At 38.5% G+C, this 17,543-nt stretch overlaps 1 protein-coding gene, 1 non-coding gene and 1 pseudogene across 3 annotated transcripts; all 3 read right to left on the reverse strand.

Moving 5' to 3' along the window:
- Positions 7,941–8,144, reverse strand: Vmn1r-ps116 (vomeronasal 1 receptor, pseudogene 116; annotated as a pseudogene).
- Gm23774 lies at positions 12,213–12,343 on the reverse strand. Its single transcript, XR_003950764.1, has one exon. It is a non-coding gene; the product is annotated as a small nucleolar RNA SNORA17 (small nucleolar RNA).
- A 3,580-nt stretch (positions 12,344–15,923) lies between these two features.
- Vmn1r212 (vomeronasal 1 receptor 212) lies at positions 15,924–17,160 on the reverse strand. Of its 2 annotated transcripts, XM_017315403.1 has the most exons (2): positions 17,051–17,160; positions 15,924–17,007 (listed from the first exon to the last, which is right to left on the reverse strand). In XM_017315403.1, the coding sequence occupies exons 1-2, from the start codon at positions 17,137–17,139 to the stop codon at positions 15,924–15,926; spliced, it is 1,173 nt and encodes a 390-aa protein (XP_017170892.1). In that variant the 5' UTR covers positions 17,140–17,160. The 2 variants fall into 2 exon arrangements, with proteins under 2 accessions (XP_017170892.1, NP_599002.1); NM_134241.1 differs by lacking the exon at positions 17,051–17,160 and having other exon boundaries at positions 15,924–16,997.
- Between the last annotated feature and the right edge of the window lie 383 nt (positions 17,161–17,543).

Consider the following 17,543-nt stretch of genomic DNA (forward strand, 5'->3'; position numbering starts at 1 on the left):
TTAAAGTTGGGAATTTATTCTTGTGGCTGTCTTCTTTTAGTTTTGTTAAAGGATTACTTTCTTGTTAAAGGATTACTTTCTTTCTAGGGTGTAGTTTCCATCTTTGTTTTGGTGTTTTCCCTTTATTATCCTTTAAAGAGCTGGATTCGTGGAAAGATATTGTGTGAATTTGATTTTGTCATGGAATACTTTGGTTTCCCCATCTATGGTACTTGAGAGTTTTGCTGGGCATTGTAGCCTGGACTGGCATTTATGTTTTCTTGGTGTCTGTATAACATCTGTCCAGGATCTTCTGGCTTTCACAGTCTCTGGTGAGAAGTCTGGAGTAATTCTAATAGGCCTGCCTTTATATGTTACTTGATGTTTTTCCCTTACTACTTTTAATATTCTGTCTTTATTTAGTGCATTTGTTGTTCTGATTATTATGTGTCGGGAGGAATTTCTTTTCTGGTCCAGTCTATTTGGAGTTCTGTAGGCTTCTTGTATGTTCATGGGCATCTCTTTCTTTAAGTATGGGAAGTTTTCTTCTATAATTTGTTGAAGATATTTGCTGGCCCTTTAAGTTGAAAATCTTTATTCTCACTATTCCTATTATCTGTAGGTTTGGTCTTCTCATTGTGTCTTGGATTTCCTGAACATTTTGAATTAGGCTCTTTTTTCATTTTTCATTTTCTTTGATTGTAGTGTCCATGTTCTCTATGGAATCTTCTGCACCTGAGATTCGCTCTTCCATCTCTTGTATTCTGTTGCTGATGCTCACATCTATGGTTCCTCATTTCTTTCCTACGTTTTCTATCTCCAGAGTTGTCTCCCTTTGTGTTTTTTTTTTTCATTGTTTCTACTTCCATTTTTAGATCTTGGATGGTTTTGTTCAATTCTATCACCTGTTTGGTTGTTTTTTCTGTAATTTTTAAAGAGATTTTTGTGTTTCTTCTACCTGTTTAGCAGTGTCTCTAGTTTTAGAGGATCCCATGCTTTCTTACAGCCTTTCCAGACACCCATATGGTATATATATATATATCACTTATAAAAATGGGGGGGGGGGACCTAACTCTTTGGTCTAGGAAGATGTTAATCCAGGCTTAAGAAAGAGTAAGTTGGAACCCAACCCAGATACAAAACCTTGACCTACAATCTACTATCTGGAAAAAAAGCCAGGGCAATGGTGGCAGGAACATATGAGAATAGGCAAAATGTGTATTTTGTTTTCTTAAAGCTAGATTTTTTTTCACTAGATTTACTAGAGCCCACTGACCTAGGGTAACACGAAATAATATTAGTCATTAATTTGCTCAGTAATTGATTGATGTTGCCAGATCCCAAATCTGCTAGGAAACTAGTGAGGACAAAGTGGGACAAGTTTAACCATATTAGATCTTAAATAATCATCATGAGAAGCTCTGGCAAACAAGCTCTCTCTAATGATGCATCACAGGTTTAAAGAGTATTCTCTAAGACAGGGCCTCATGGGCACTCGTGCTGAGCTATAGATTAGAGAACCTGGGCAGTGAAGGTGCACAGGAAATCATCTTGATGAAAACCAAGGAGCATGGCCTTGCCAATTGGTAGTATAATGGTGATGTTGAGAACTCACAGCCCCAGGCCCAGGAGGACAGGAATGGTCCAAAAAGTGCCATGACCCAGTGTCCTCAAGGATCCCTGTGCTGCAGGCCTCCCCTGGAGTCTTCTATCAGTATAGTGTGTGCATTGCATTCGACAAAGGTGTCCATCCACTCACTACAGTTCCTACTGAAATGCAAATGAAAACACCTGAACAGTCCTTGAAGAAACTCTCTGCAGCTGAGTAACAAACAAGCACATGTCAGGAAGGAAGCACAGTCCTTCCTAGGTTTCTCCCAGGTTCAGGAAGTTGAAACTATCCAGAGAAAAGCACGAAAAAGGCCAGGCTGTGGGTCTCTAAAATACTGCTTTTTTCTAAGGCAAACTAGGCTTTTAATATGGTCTAACTAGGTTGAAGACTATATTCAGCATAGGACCAAGTAGATACATAGCTAGGTTGTTTCTCCAAAGGATTTTTATTGGCAGGATGTATCCACAGTTTTTCTTATGAATGGACAGCATGAAGCGGAATGAAAAATCTGTTCCTTACCTAGCATTTCTATCAATATCTGAATATCCTCTCTATTTTCTCATGCATATTTAAAAGTAAAAGTGATACATATCTAACCTTCAAAAATGTAGTTTTAATGCAGTGTGTAATGGCTTTTACTGAAAATAAAATTTACAAATCCATTTACTCTCAAGCTATCATTTTGTGTGTATAGTAAGAATACTTGGAGTTCTCTAAGTGAATTTCCAGTTTACAATACAGTAGAAACAGTTTTCCTTTTGCTGTGCTCTAGGTCCCCTTAAATAAAGAACAAATAGCCAATGGTTGTCCATGTTTGTATCCCTACAATAGGCTTCAGTAGTTATGTCAAGGAAGTTACCAAGTACTTCCTATTTGCCATAGGCTTTTCCAGTAGCTATGAGCATGAGACCAACAGGGAAAGGGGTGTCAGGAGGGCAGTGATTTTAAAGAGAGACACTTGTCCTCTCTATTTCACTAGCAGAGTATTGATACAATAATACCAAAGAATTAACTTTTGCCCAGAATTCAGTTTCACCTCTGGGAAGGAGAAAGGCTGAAGCCCTGGCTCTGTCAGAGGAGGAACTTGACTCTCCAGAGAGGATTCACACAGCTCTAATGACATGCACCTTTCCTAAACTTTTTGAAGTGTAAGAGGCAGTCATGGTGAATGCAATCATGCAGATATTTGACATATGACTCTACCTCTTATTCTGGAGTCTTGTATGTTTTCTAGATTATTACTACTTAAAAATCAATTTCTTCAATTCAAAATGTTCTTTAGGTTCGTGTTATCAAGAACAATGTGCCAGGCGGTGGTGCATGCCTTTAAGCCCAGCACTTGGGAGGCAGAGGCAGGCAGATTTCTGAGTTTGAGGCCAGCCTGGTCTACAAAGTGAGTTCCAGGACAGACAGGGCTACACAGAGAAACCCTGTCTCAAAACCAAAAACCAAAAACAAAACAAACAAACAAAGAACAATGTACTTACTTAAGTTCTTATACAGATAATAGTGAAAACCATGTTCTTGAACTACTAGCTAAATAATCTTTTCATCATGAAGTTAACTCTCCTGGAGTGTTGCTATAACAAAAGTAGACTAATAGACACCAGGATTATAGACTTATTCTCTAGCACATTTCTTTTCCTTTGTTGGCCATTCTCTATGCTTATTAATAAAGAAATTGACAAACATAGGAATAAGTAAAATGCATGTTAAAAATAATAGAATTGGTAAGAGTCTCTGTTTAGAAGAAATGAATGATCCAGCAATATAGTGACTTAAATGTGAAAAGAAAATATACAAGTAATATGAATACCTCAGAAATTAGTGAAAGTGATAATGATTACTATTTTTGTATCAGGAATCTGCATAGTAAAACTGATTTTTTTTAATTATAATGAATCTGAGAGATGCCCTATTTTAGAACACCATCAAATATTTACTTAGAAGTCAGACTTTATAAAAATCTCTCCTGTCTTTTCACCTCTATTCCTGGTGGGAAATATTGAATTTGCTTAGGAACCCTAACTTTCTAACTCTTTTCTTCAAACATTAGAAGTCTGAGACTTTTGAGGTCAGCTTCTAGGACATCTCATAAGTGATTTCTCTTTTCTACATGAAGTGAAGTATCACAGGGAGGTAGAGATAACTCATTCTTGTAAAATGCTTTAGAAAACTAATTTTAAAAAAATATGATTTCTTTTTACACAGATAAGAATAACACATGGGTCTTATCCCAGGAGCCAAGGTACATTAGTGATATATTCCATACCAATTAAAAAATTAGATTATTGCTTTGTTGCTTGTAGTATTGGGATAAAATTAAGATGAGCTGCTTCATAATGTACTAGTTCACAGCCTACATCCTTCACAGAAGGATTTCTCAAGAGAGAAATGATCATTGTTAGCCTTCGTAGTTTATATGTCCCCTTAACCACCATACAATGATTAAAATTTACTTACCAGTGTGTATAACATTATGATTTAGAATCAGGAGACTTTAACAAAAACTGTCCAGCTCATCATAAATGTGAGCTTAGAGTACTACATCTTGTTCCAAATGTAATAAAGCAAAACAAAACAAAAACAAAACAAAACAAAAAACAAACAAACAAACAAACAAAAAACCCTGGCTGCTCTCACATGGCTAGGAGGAGGGTCTGATAGTCCACCCCTACAGTGACACACTTCCTCCAAAAAGACCATACCTACTCCAACAAGGCTACATCTCTGAATTGTGCCACTTCTTGTGCCAAGCATAATCAAACCACTACACTCCCTTAGATACCCTAAGTCACTGGGGTCACAGGTGCCCTAAAGTCATCCAGTGGGATCCCATCTCTCTGCTATCCCCTCTCCTAGAAGTACCAAGGGTTCTGCTAGATACTCTTACTGGCTGCAAGCTGGAAGTTACATGGAATTTTCACCCAGGAGTCTTTTTCAAGATAACTTTTTCATAGTTCCGCTTTAATTGTAAGACCCTATCTGGAAATGTTATTCAACTTGACTTTATGAAATTTCTTTAGTAGTGTGGTGAGACAAAATCCTGCCAAAGAAATTTAAGCAAGTGTTTATTCTTATACAGTAATACTAATGACTCACAGCCTTGACCTGAAAGGGGGTGGGGCACAAAACCTCTTTCTCCAGTTAGGCACCCTGAGGAGTGGCTTTAATTGCAGACTGTGAAACTGATTTTCTTTCTATAAGTGCTCGTCCTGTGGAATTATGTAATATACCAGTAACATGTTTTATATTGTAGTATATAAAGAACTGTTTTATTTTATGGGGTACAAATGAGGAAGCATTATTGGTTTTAATTTGTGTAGGTATCCTCATAATTGCCATTATTTTCAATGAGTGTGTAATAATGCAAACAGTCTATTCATAACTTAAAGCAGTTGCCCATTGAAATCCTGAGTATGGGTCAATGGTATGGTGCATATATCTTTGTTTTCAAAATTCTGCAAAATGGGAAATATCCATCAGTCAGATGTCATTTCTTATGTTACCCCTAGGGTTAGTAGCAGCAGGTAACAGAATTTGGTAATACAGAGAACATGTAAGACAGTTTTAAAAATTATTTCTTTGACTTGTTGCCATGTGATAGAAATTTTGTTCTTTAAACCTCTCCCATTAGTATGATGGCTTTTTTGTTTGTTTGTTTGTTTGTTTGGTTGGTTGGTTGGTTGGTTTGGGTTTTTTTGGGTTTTGTGTGTGTGTGTGAAAATTTGAGGCTTCTAACATATTTCCTCTTAGTAATTGGTTAATTTCATCACTTCCTTGAGCTAATGGACCTTACAAACCTCTATGAGACCAAATATGAGGAATATATAGTGGATGTTTTCTAATTCTGATGGCCTATTACAATGGTATAAATAATATGGTTAATTCTGAGTTATCAGGTACAAATTCAGCAGTCTATATGCAAAACAATTCTTTCTGAATATAAAGAATCAGTCATTATGTTAAGAGGTTCAGGATAATCTACCAATACCATAAGGGCTGCAAATAATTCTGACTTTTAAACTGAGGTATATGGACTTTTGAGCACCTAGCCTATTTTGTCTGATTTATAATCTGCCATACCCATCTTATTTGTATTTGTTTAGAATATTGTTGCCTCTAGAATTGATGTTCTCCATACATGAAAGAATCCAATTAGTGCTTTTTATAAACTGTATACCTTTGATTTTCAGATATTTGTTGTTAATTTCACCCAAGTAGTTACTACAAGTTATTTTCAATCTTCATTGAGTTTCCATAATGACATAATCTCATCATTTGTAAGAGTTACTACAATTTTGGCTGGATCTGTTCCTGACAATTCGTGTAATCTACATTTTATAATTAACTCAGAAATAAAACCCATTCCACAATATTATCTTCTCTTTGAATAAAGAGCCCAGTATGGGAATGAATTGAAGGCACAATGACCAAAATAAAAGCAAGTTTAGGATCAAGTAGATCCACATATATATCTTGAAGGCTTTGTTTTACAAGAATTAACTCTTTTCTGCTTCAGTTCTTAGACATTTTGGACTGTCTAAATTAGAATCTCCTTGTAATGTTTGAAACAAATTACTTAATTCATATGTACTCAGTCCAATTGTAGGCCTCAGCCAGTTAATATCTCCCATTAATTTTTGATAATCATTAAGTTTTTTGAATTGTTTAGTGAGAATCTGTACCTTTTGTGGTTCAAGTTTTTGTTGATTTATTTTATAACCCAAATGACTAAGTGAATCTCCTCTTTGATTATTTTTTTTCTGGAGCAATCTGCAACTCCCACCATGGTAGAGTTCTTTGTGTTACCTTAAACATATTTGTCGGAACCAGCCAATAGAATGTCGTTCGTATAATAATAAATGATAGAATGAGGGAACTAATTATGAATTATTTCAATGGTTGTTGCACAAAATACTGATATAAAGTTGGACTATTTAACATTCCTTTTGGAAGTACTGTCCACCAGTATCTCTTCATTGGATGACTATTATTCAAAGTAGGTACAGAAAAAGCAAACCTTTCCCTATCCTGTTGATGCAAGGATATTGTGAAAAAAACAATCTTTCAAATCAATTATTATTATAGGCCATGATCTCAGTAACAAAGATGGTAAAGGAAGTACAGGATGTAAAGGACCCATTGGTTGCATTACTTCATTAACTGCTCTTAAATCTGTTATCATCCTCCATTGTCCTGGTTTATTTAATTTTTACAACAAATACAGGGGAATTTCATGGGGATGGTAGACTCTTCTATATGTTCAGCCTCCAGCTGCTCCTTTACCAATTGTTCAAGTACCTGCAATTTTTCTTTTGTTATAGGCTACTAATCTTGCCAGTCCAGGTGTGTTTGATAACTCTTTTGGAGCAAGGCTGTTGGTATAACAGTGATTGCCCCTTTTATAAATTTGGAAATTCAGTCCCTATAATGGTCTTCTTCTCAATCACTCATATCTGTCAGGAGCAATCTAGGAACATCTAAAGGCATACAAGTGATGTTCTTGAGATGAAACATCATATTGCATGGTCTGTGATGGATAATTATAAGCTGCAAGGCTTTCAGAAACCTCAACTCAGGATTAATTCTTGCAGCTAATATGCTGTCAATATTAAATTAATATAATAATTCCTGGGCATTAGCCCACCCTATTGGTCATATTTTTTGTAGAGAAGTGAAGATATACTCTAGAGTCAATATATCTGATATTTTGAGCTCTGAATTTTCTAGACTTACAATTACATTGGAAATGATCAAATTCTCAATTAAACCATTTTGAGATTTCTAGCAATGACTTGTCCTATGATATTTGTGTTATGCTCCTGAGTACCAATACCAGTTGTCTCTCTCATATGTTTATCTATTGGAGCTCCTTATACTTTCAAAGGTCTGATTGCTCTCTAACATTCAGTATTTGCATTTTCTTTTTTTTTCCTTTTTTTTCCAATTTTTTATTAGATATTTTCTTCATTTGCATTTCAAATGCTATCCCAAAAGTTCCCTATACCCTCCCCCGCCCTGCTCCCCTAGCCACTCACTCCCACTTCTTGGCCCTGATGTTCCCCTGTACTGGGGCATATACAGTTTGCAAGACCAAGGAGCCTCTCTTTCCAATGATGGCCGACTAGGCCATCTTCTGCTACATATGCAGCTAAAGACATGAGCTCTGGGGAGCACTGGTTATTTCTTATTGTTGTTCCACCTATAGGGTTGCAGACCCCTTGAGCGCCTTGGGTACTTTCTCTAGCTTCTCCACTGGGGGTCCTGTGTTCCATCCTATAGATGACTGTGAGAATCCACTTCTGTATTTGCAAGGCACTGGCATAGCCTCACAAGAGACAACCAAGTGGATGAGAATAACATCTATATTTTTGTTCTCACAACTCATGATGAAAGTATATACATGTCTCACAAATAAGATGATATTCCCTAAAACTCCAATACCAGTAAGTGAAATGAAAATTACTCTTTGGATAGGTCCTTCTAAATTATCTTCCTGCTCAGAACTAGGAAAACCTTTTTGAGAAACACAAGGAAGTAAACATGGCATGGTTCATGCCTGTGGATTTTCCATAATGAAAGCAACAGTGTATTATGCAAATGCACAGAGTTCTTTGCTTACAGATGCCTGATTTTTGGTGATTATGATGACAATTGGACATGAGCACCATGCCCATGCTTTCTAAGCTGTCACAGAAGGTAGTTCATTATATCCTCCATCTCTAAATGTTTTTCCATGAAAAATCCAAACAAAGGACGACTTCATTCAGTTTCCAAGCCATGATATTTATGCATTGCCTTAGATGCCTTCTTTCACAGATTCTCTTCACAGTTCTGCACAGACTTATCCCTTGAGAAGCACACTGCACTAATAAAGAACTGTAGCTAATCCAAAGAAGGACAATACTTGGTTAAATGTGGTTTCTTTTCCAGGAAAGTCATGTGACTTTTCTTTGTTTCCAACTCTGAAATGGACTTGGCAATAAGTAACACATAGATTAATTAGGTAGGGTAGCAGGCAGTACATATACTTTACTTTAGTAGGATGGTATGAATCATTTTTGTTCTCTATCACCTTGCCGGTGGGATAATATTAAAAATTACCTACACCAATACTTATGTGAAATACTTATGTGCTATTTCTGACCATCCGCTGAAAACACTCTGCCAAGGACTCATCAAGTCTCAGCTCTCAGCTTAGGCTTTGTTATTTTGGCCTTCAAACATGAAGTTACACAGCCCAGACCATAGTACTCAGTTTTTGGAGGCAAATCAGACAGATTGTGCAGAAGCTGCGGGAGTAAGGGCTTCCTACTACATGCTGCACTGAAGGAGTCATCTCCAAAATATCCTATAATTTTGATTTCTAAGTTTCAGCAAATCTACTGATTGTATTAATCAGTAATGATCTATCCTATAAAACACAAGCAATCCTGATTTGTGTATTGTTATACATGACAACCATTTTTTTTTATTTCTGTTTATAGTTAATGAGGAATAAAACATAAATGTATTAGTTTTGCTTCCATTTTACAAATTATAAATCATTTCATGTGGGGAATCTTATTCATACTTGTTTTCCTCACTTTACAAATTGATGCTGTTTATCAAATTTATCTGTGAATTATTTTCAGCTTATCCTAAGCCCATGAAACACTGGAACTTACCCTGTGACAAGGATATGTGCAATGTGACAATGGTACATGTAATGTTCTCTTTGTAATCTGATTTCCAGCTATGATTCTTTACAGCTCAGTGCTGCCCACATGTCACACATCTGTGTCCTTCAATTTCTCTGAACCTCAGGACTGTGCTATCTGTTAGTCTGCTTCTATCAACTCTATGCTGAGAAGACTTGACAGATGCTCTAGTACATCAGTTATCTTGTATTTTTAAAGGACAATCACAGCCCTATGCCCAGTGACATGGCAGCACTTACCTGTGCAATCAGTGCAGGGATCAGGATGGGTGTCCTCATAGCACAGCCAGGCTCTGTTTATCAACCTCAAGTCCTTGTGATCAAGCAAGGTGTCAAGATGTCACCACCAGGAGTTTGGCTTCATCAGGGGAAAAAACTCTTCTGTCTCCATCTCTGAGGCCAGCTCTGCCTTCTCCCTGGTGCTCTGTCATTTGCTGTGTCCAGAAAATTTTTTATCTTAATTGTGGTCACTGTGAGTAAGGAAAAAGGTGGTGAACAGTGCCTAAGGGGAGCTGACCCTTTGGACTTAACTGCACTTTGCCTCTTTCCCTCCACGTACTCCCAAATATAGGACTGCTTTCATAATCCAAAGGGATCACTCTCTGAATAATTCTCAAGCATATTATTTAGTAATGATAAAAAAAAGAAAGTCAATGAAATCAAATAATAAATCAAAGTGGGGTAAAACCTCAAACAAAACAAAACAAAAGCCCATAAAACAAAAACAAAATAATCCATGGAGTCCACATTGTGTTAGATAACTATTCCTGGACATAGGGCCTGCCCAAAAGTTTTGTTAGAGAAAAGTGGGTGTCCTCTTTCCAACAGATACTATGTGCAAATAGGATGCTAAGATCAATCTTTCTTTTTTTTTTTTTTTTTCAGTAAGACAGTGGTTGTTTATTCCAGTAACAGTTGCACCACTATTGCACTAGTGGGGACATCTTTTTTTTTTTTTTTTTAATTTTTTATTAGGTATTTTCCTCATTTACACTTCCAATGCTATCCCAAAAGTCCCCCATACCCATTCCCCCCCCCCCACTACCCTACCCACCCACTCCCCCTTTTTGGCCCTGGCATTCCCCTGTACTGGGGCATATAATAAAAGCCTTAGATCTGGGTCTGAGAGGTATCTGAGCTGGTGAGCACTCTGGCTCTCCATCCCTAATGCCCTTGAGGCTGACTTACGTGCAACCTCCACAACCAGTGTCAGCTCTACTGTGCTTCCTATGTGAAATGCAGGTGAAGAGTTAAAAAGCAGCAGCAGGACAGATTCCATCTTGTCCTCTCTATCCTTGGGAAATCTTGAAAAAGACTGCTATCTCCTGCCCTTGGAGAAAACAGAAGGCTGCTGTCACCTGTCCTTGGAGTGATATGGCCACACCCTTGAGCTCTAGGAAAGAAACCACTGAGTATATCATGTAACACCAAGGCTTGAGAGCCCCAGCTTGTACATTTTATATAAGCCCTAAGCCTCTAGATTCGAGGGTCACATTCCTAACCTGTTGTGCAGAGAGGATTGTGGCCCTAGTCTGAACTCGAATAAAAGACTTTTGTGTGTTTGCATCAGAGTTGTGGTCCATGGTGGTCTCTTGGGGGGGGGGGTCTCAAGAACTGGGCAAAACACAGGGCCTGCTCTCCGGAGTGCTGCAGCATGTGAGGTGTGGGGACAGCTCTCCTGCTCTCATGACCCTGTTGGGGACAACTCTCTCCTGCCTCTGGTGGCAAGGGCAAAAGGGAGGGGAAGGGATCTCTACTTTGTTGATGCCACTGCACAGTAGAAAAGAGACATGGTCCGCTGTCCCACATTCATACCTTCTGGGCCAGCTCACCCATAAGCCCAACATCCCAGGCCAGCTCTACTGTGCTGCCCAGTTGAGGTGCAGGGTCTGCTCTTCTGAGTGCTGCAGCTAGTGAAGAGTCGAGCCAGTTCTAATGCTCTTATGACCGGAGGGCAAGGTCTTCCATCTGCTCAGGTGGTGAGGGGAGGAGGGGGGAAGAAGGTATTTCTCCCTCCTCTATGCCACCACGGGGAGATGAGTGGTAGGAACAGCTCTCCTACATTTGCATCTTCGGAGCTGGCTCACAAATAACTCCTGCAATGTGAAAGGTCCTCTCCCGGAGTACTGCTGCCAGGGGCCAGGTCACCTTTCTGTCTCTCATGCCTCAAGGACAGCTCTCCCACAATGTCCAGTTGAGGGGTGGGGCCAGTTCTGCACAGCCCTCAGACATCTACATGTCCCCAATAGAAGGCCAGACCAGGTACATCTACCAGGTCGTTGGTGGTAACAGACCCCTGCAACTGCAAGTACATCCATCTAGACTTAGCTGTGAGTGTCAGCACAGAACCTCACCATGGTCCCAGGACATATCACTGGTTACTAACATCAGGCTTTTTCATACTACCCTCGATTCTCTAATTTTGAAGTTGTTGTTGTTGTTGATGTTGTTGTTGCTGCTGCTGCTGTTGAGCCCACATTCTTCTGTTTATCTTTCTCTTCCTTTTCTCCATCTCTTACTTTCTCCTCTTAGTGGCACCCAGAGTTGAGCGTCTCTGATTATTGGGTTGTTTTAAGAGTCCTCTCAGAAGTGCTACGCTCTACTCATTCATTATGATGACAGTCATGAGTCATCTCAAGGATGGTTTGCCCTGAACCCCCAGGCTTAGGCAGTGCTAGAATAATGTTCATCTTGGGCAAGCTCCTTGTTCTGGCCCCATGGTACCAATTTGGTAATTGTCTTAGGCCCAGTTCTCTCTCATCCAGCCCAAGTTTCTGTCTGTCTTAGGCTCATACCCACCCAGGGCTAGGTGTCTAGACAGGAATTCTTCTAGTATCTGGCTTTCTTCTCATCCTGGGAGCCTGTCAGGACTTCTCTTGCTAGCTCTCAGTCTGGGTCCCCTGGTATCAGGCTAGTTGTGGTGTCAGGCTTGTTTCTTTCAGGAAATGTTAAAGATGTCATAGGTCAGAACACTGAGCTTAGACAGCCTTTCTCCTCTCTGCCACCTACTGGTGAACAAGAGCCACATCCACAATGCCTCTAGGGGCAGATATGATTGAGGTTTGTAGGGCAAAACACACACACACACACACACACACACACACACACACACATATACTCTTTCATTGTTCTACATGCAGCCATACAATTTGACTAGCATCATTTGTTAAAGATACTATCTTATCGCCAGTCTGTATTTTTGGCTGCTTTCTCAGAAAGAAAAAAAAAAATCAAAAACCAAAAACCAGTTGCCTGTAGGTGTGTAGATTTATGTCTGAATCTTCAGTTCAATTTCATCGATCACCATATCTGTTTTTACAGCAATAGCACTTTCATTTTATTACTATAGCTAGGCAATACAACTTGAAATCTGGATAGGTGATATATCCTTCAGTGTTTTTATCACTCAGGATTGGCTTTTTAAATTTTTTCATATAAAATTTGAAGTTTGTGCTTTTTTTTTTATTTCTGTGAAGAATTATGTTGAACTTTTTAGGAGTGAGTATTGCACGGAATCTGTAAATTGGTTTTGATGTGATGCCCACTTTTCACAATATTAATCTTGCACAGGGGAGAAACTTTTCATCATCTGGTATATGGTTCAATGTATTTCTTCAATGTCTTAAACTTTAGTTCATTTACTTAAAATTATCCCAGGGTTGTTTTAAAAGCTATTGAGAAAAGTACTATTTCCCTGATTTCTTTCTCAGTAGGTTTTTCTTTTTTAGGCCACTAATTTTTGTATGTTAGTTTTGGATGCTGCAACTTTGCTGAATGTATTTATCAGATATAAACATTTCCCTGTGGAATCTTAAGGTCTTTTATGTACAAAAGCATCAGAGCTATTGGTCTTTACTTTTCTTTTTTGTTAGATCTTTGTGTGATTTTGGCATCAGGTGATAGCAATTTCATAAAAAGAATTAAGAAATGTAGCTGAGAGTTACAACCTGGTCTGAAGAGAGAAACACACACACACACACACACACACAGAGAGAAACAGAGAGAGAGAGACAGAGAGACAGAGAGACAGAGACAGAGAGACAGAGAGACAGAGAGAGAGAGAGAGAGAGAGAGAGAGAGAGAGAGAGAGAAAGACAGAGAGACAGAGACAGAGAGAGAGAAAACAGGCCATATGTAGGCTTTTTAACCTCCAAGACCACCCCTGGTGACATATGTTCTCCAACAAGGACACAGCTCCTAATACTGCTTTCCTCTGGTCCCTCCCTGATGACTAACCATTCAAATAAAAGCCTATGGGGGCCATTCTCATACAAACCACCACATTACTGTTACAGAACAAATATCTAAATTCTATAGTCACATATTTTGAGCTCCAAATTTGGAAAATTATATGGTTTGAACTCTTGGTTATCTTGACAATGGTAACCGCAGCATTGTTGAATAGGATTTAACTGTTCTCTAACTCAGTCATTCCTTTCATATTTCACTTTGTCATATTCCCATCTTATAATTTCAAACACCAGGGTCTAAATCGATGCATTTTACCTATGTCCTATGCACAGACACTTGGAAATGCATGTCTCTTACCAATGACACATATACAAACACTTGAGAAACCTGTTGCTTCAAGGGTTTTAATAAATCAAGCATTAGAGGTGCTTCAACTTTTATTATGTTTTTGATATTATATCTTTAAATTTTAACTCATTTTACATGCATGTATGTGTATATGTCTGGGCATACACATTTGCTGTGGTGTGCATGTGGAAGCTGGAGGACAATTTCCAGGAACTGGTTCTGACTTTCTACCATAGGGTTCCAGGATGGAAGTCAGGTTGCCAGGTTAGGGATCAAGTACTTTCCTTGCTGAGACATCTCACTGGGCCACTACATTGATTCAGTTTTCCCTGCTGTTTTGCCCTTTTGTAAGCAAAAGGACTCCTAGGGTTGCCTTTACTCTTCCAATTTATGTGTCTTTGTTTCACAACCTAAATATTTCCTGGGTTATACCTGAACCTCAAACTAATTCTATGCTTTAATATTAAATGTCATTTTAGGCTTCAATATTATATTAAACCCCATATTTTTCCATCTACAGTCCAATAATTAAAGCTGAACCACCCAGAGATGTCTAAAACAGTCTCTTCTTGAAACTAAGTTATCTAGTACGCGTAGCCTCGAGAATACCTTTGAGACATTGGGTTGCACTCAAACAAGAGGTCTGAGTTTTGATTCCTGACATCTAAGGAAGATTTGGTTTGTTCTATATGTGTGGATACTTTCTAAAATAGATTACACTAAGGATAACAATTTCCTACTGTGTATTGCCATGGGATTAGGAAAATCTGTGAACATGGAATCTGTAATAACCTCTTTCTACAAAGTTTGTCAAGGACTGAAGTGAAATCACTCAGATCCTGGTTGTCATGGATACTACATTGTTTCAGGAGTTGTGCAGTCACTTCTTGAGTTACCTCAGGCTTCACTCATATCTTTAACCTTGTTAATAACTGGGTCACTGGTCTTTGTGAGATTAAATCGATTTTCAAATTCAGAATGGGGCAGGCTGTAACTTCCTCCAGCCTAAAGCTGGCCACTGAGGCAAGACCACCTGCCGTGCAGCTCTTCCAACTCAGTTGGTTTCCTTTGATGTGGCACTGCCTATCACCTGCAGAGAGGCTGAATCGGTCCTCTGAGATTTTTCCTGAGTTAACTGCAATCTGTGAATTGGCGATTTACTGCTAAAAGGCTGTGCTGACAAGTTGGCATCACGACATCAAGAAACTTGTCTTGGCAGGGGATGGGTTTGCCCCCTTTATAAACGCAGATTTTTATTAAACATTTGAACTTTGATCAGGAATCTTGACTTAGCTCCATTTTTCTCTTGACCGCCTAGTTTCTGTCTTTTCGGCCCCAGTTTGCCTCCCAGGAGTTACCCCGGTCCATGTGAGCCGCAGGACCGCTTTCAACAGCAGGCGTCTGATGTTACTGTTTCACATCTCAGAGTTCCAACATCATGTCTCTCATACATACATGTATGTGTGTGTGTATACACACACACATATATCTGCATACACACATGTATATATATATATATATATATATATATGTACGTAATATTATATATATATATACACACACATTTTAAAATATATATAAAGACTATAGATATATTAAAGGAAATTTTATTGTGTACCTTGTGGTACTAATGTTTAACAAGCACAATGTCAGGTACAAGATATGGAATTTCTTAAACTAATGTGACCATATCTCCATGAAATTGTTAAAGTTACCCAATTCTTCTGCATGGTTCCAGTCATGGTAGTAGTAAAAACAGTTTAAAAAAAAAACAAAATTAGGACCATTTTTGTAGTGCTGGAGAGATGGCGTCATAATTAAGATAATTAGCTGCTCTTCCCGAGGACCCAGGTTCAACTCACAGCAACCACATTATGGTTCAGAACAATCCCTGTAACTTTAGTCAGTCACAGGGTATGTGGTACTATCTTCCATCCTGTATAGGCAGTAAGCATGGATGTGCTACACAGACATAATGCAGGCTAACTATCCATACACCATAAATGAATGCAAACATAAAAAATTTTTTAAAATTCAAAAGAGTACCAAAGTGGAGAATGAGGTTTCTATTTTAGGTGTAATTTGCTAAGATTACAGAGTTAATTTGTAATTAATTCTCAGTTCAAGGCTTGAGTCACCAGGAAAAGTGAGAATAAATAGATTCTTAACCTTCTTGGTGGGATCTGATCTTACCCATAATACTGAGGAACTGAGAGTCTTCTCCCAACACTTATTGAACAGGTAAATGAGCGACATTTTCTGTTTCCCTAAATGCACATGCCAAAATCCAGTCAGAACTCCATCCCTGTGAATCAGCACCAGGGGGCTAAAAGTTGCATAACCAAGGGTCACAAATTCTTGAATGTTTATTATCAAGGAATTTTCCATTAAAGATATATTTATAATTAGAGAAAAGGCACAGTCTATCCAGTAGAAGAAAACAAAACAGAGCATGAGAAGGAGGACACTTTGAGCAGCTCTCAGCTCAGGGGGAGTTCTGTAGAGAAGCTTGGAGTTCTGAAGGTAGAGGACATGTTGATGGTGTTTGTAGAGAAGAAATACCATGTAGCCACTGGCCCCTCCCATGGCACCCTGAAACACTGCATCCCTTAGGACCATGAGAGGAAGAAAAATCCATTTTATTTTCTGACTTGGTAACATAAAATAACAATCGCTCTCATCACTCCTAAGCTGTGATACATTCAGTTTTGTATTTGTGGTAGAATGGATTAGGTTCACACTTATTGAAGCATTGAGTACCCAAAAGAATGACAAGAATGGAAGGATGTGCCATACAGACTTTGGCCTGAGCTTCCTCCATCCAGATGCTCTGGGACTGATGGTGATGGCCTGGACCACAGTGAGGAGACTGCTGGTGCAGATGGAGAGGCCCCGGGCCATCCTCTCCAGGTAAACAATGGTCTTACAGCCTATGTCATCTAGGAAGTTTCTCAAACCAAAAGCTGCTTTTGTCTTTGGCAATCTCTTTGCAAGAAGAAGTATGATGTTTGTAAAAGCCAAGTGGATGAGAATAACGTGTATGAGCTTTTTCTCAGGGCTTCCCCACCAACTGAACATATAATTTACTGAAACAGACATGTTCCCCAGAATGCCAACCACAGTCATGGATGGGAAAAGCATTTTCTTAATGAACTTCAAAACCATTTTTACATCCTAGGTGAAAACAAACAAACAAACAAACAAGCAAATAAAACAAACGTGTATCTAGAATGCAAAGAGTTTTATAAGAAAGCATTAGTAATGCTAGATAGACATCGATCTGGACAGCACATCTGCATAATATCATTTTCTGCTGTTCGAGAGGCAGTGGTAGACATGCAATGTTGCAGATGACGCCCCTGAATCTTCCCCTTTTTTCTTCAGACTCTGGGTTATGGTGTGCTTTCAGTTTTTTAACTGTTATTCAAATCCCAAAGTTTTAATATTTTTATCATTACACTAGCAAAATTGACTTATTCAAGTGTGTTTGTGTGTGTATGTTTCTGTTTGTCTGTATGTATGCCTGAATTATCCATGTTAACTCTCAGCATAGCAGAATTGCATACTAAGTGTCTCCAAACCAAAATTTCTTCCTATTTCTTATTCTGTTTTATCATGTTGCCCTTCCAATTCTTAAAGTCCTAGTCATCTTTTTATTTTCAATTTGATCAGTATAACAATTTCTAGATTTGAATTTAACTACAAAGCATT

The sequence above is a fragment of the Mus musculus genome, chromosome 13 (assembly GCF_000001635.26).
Source record: "Mus musculus strain C57BL/6J chromosome 13, GRCm38.p6 C57BL/6J".
Taxonomy (NCBI): domain Eukaryota; kingdom Metazoa; phylum Chordata; class Mammalia; order Rodentia; family Muridae; genus Mus; species Mus musculus.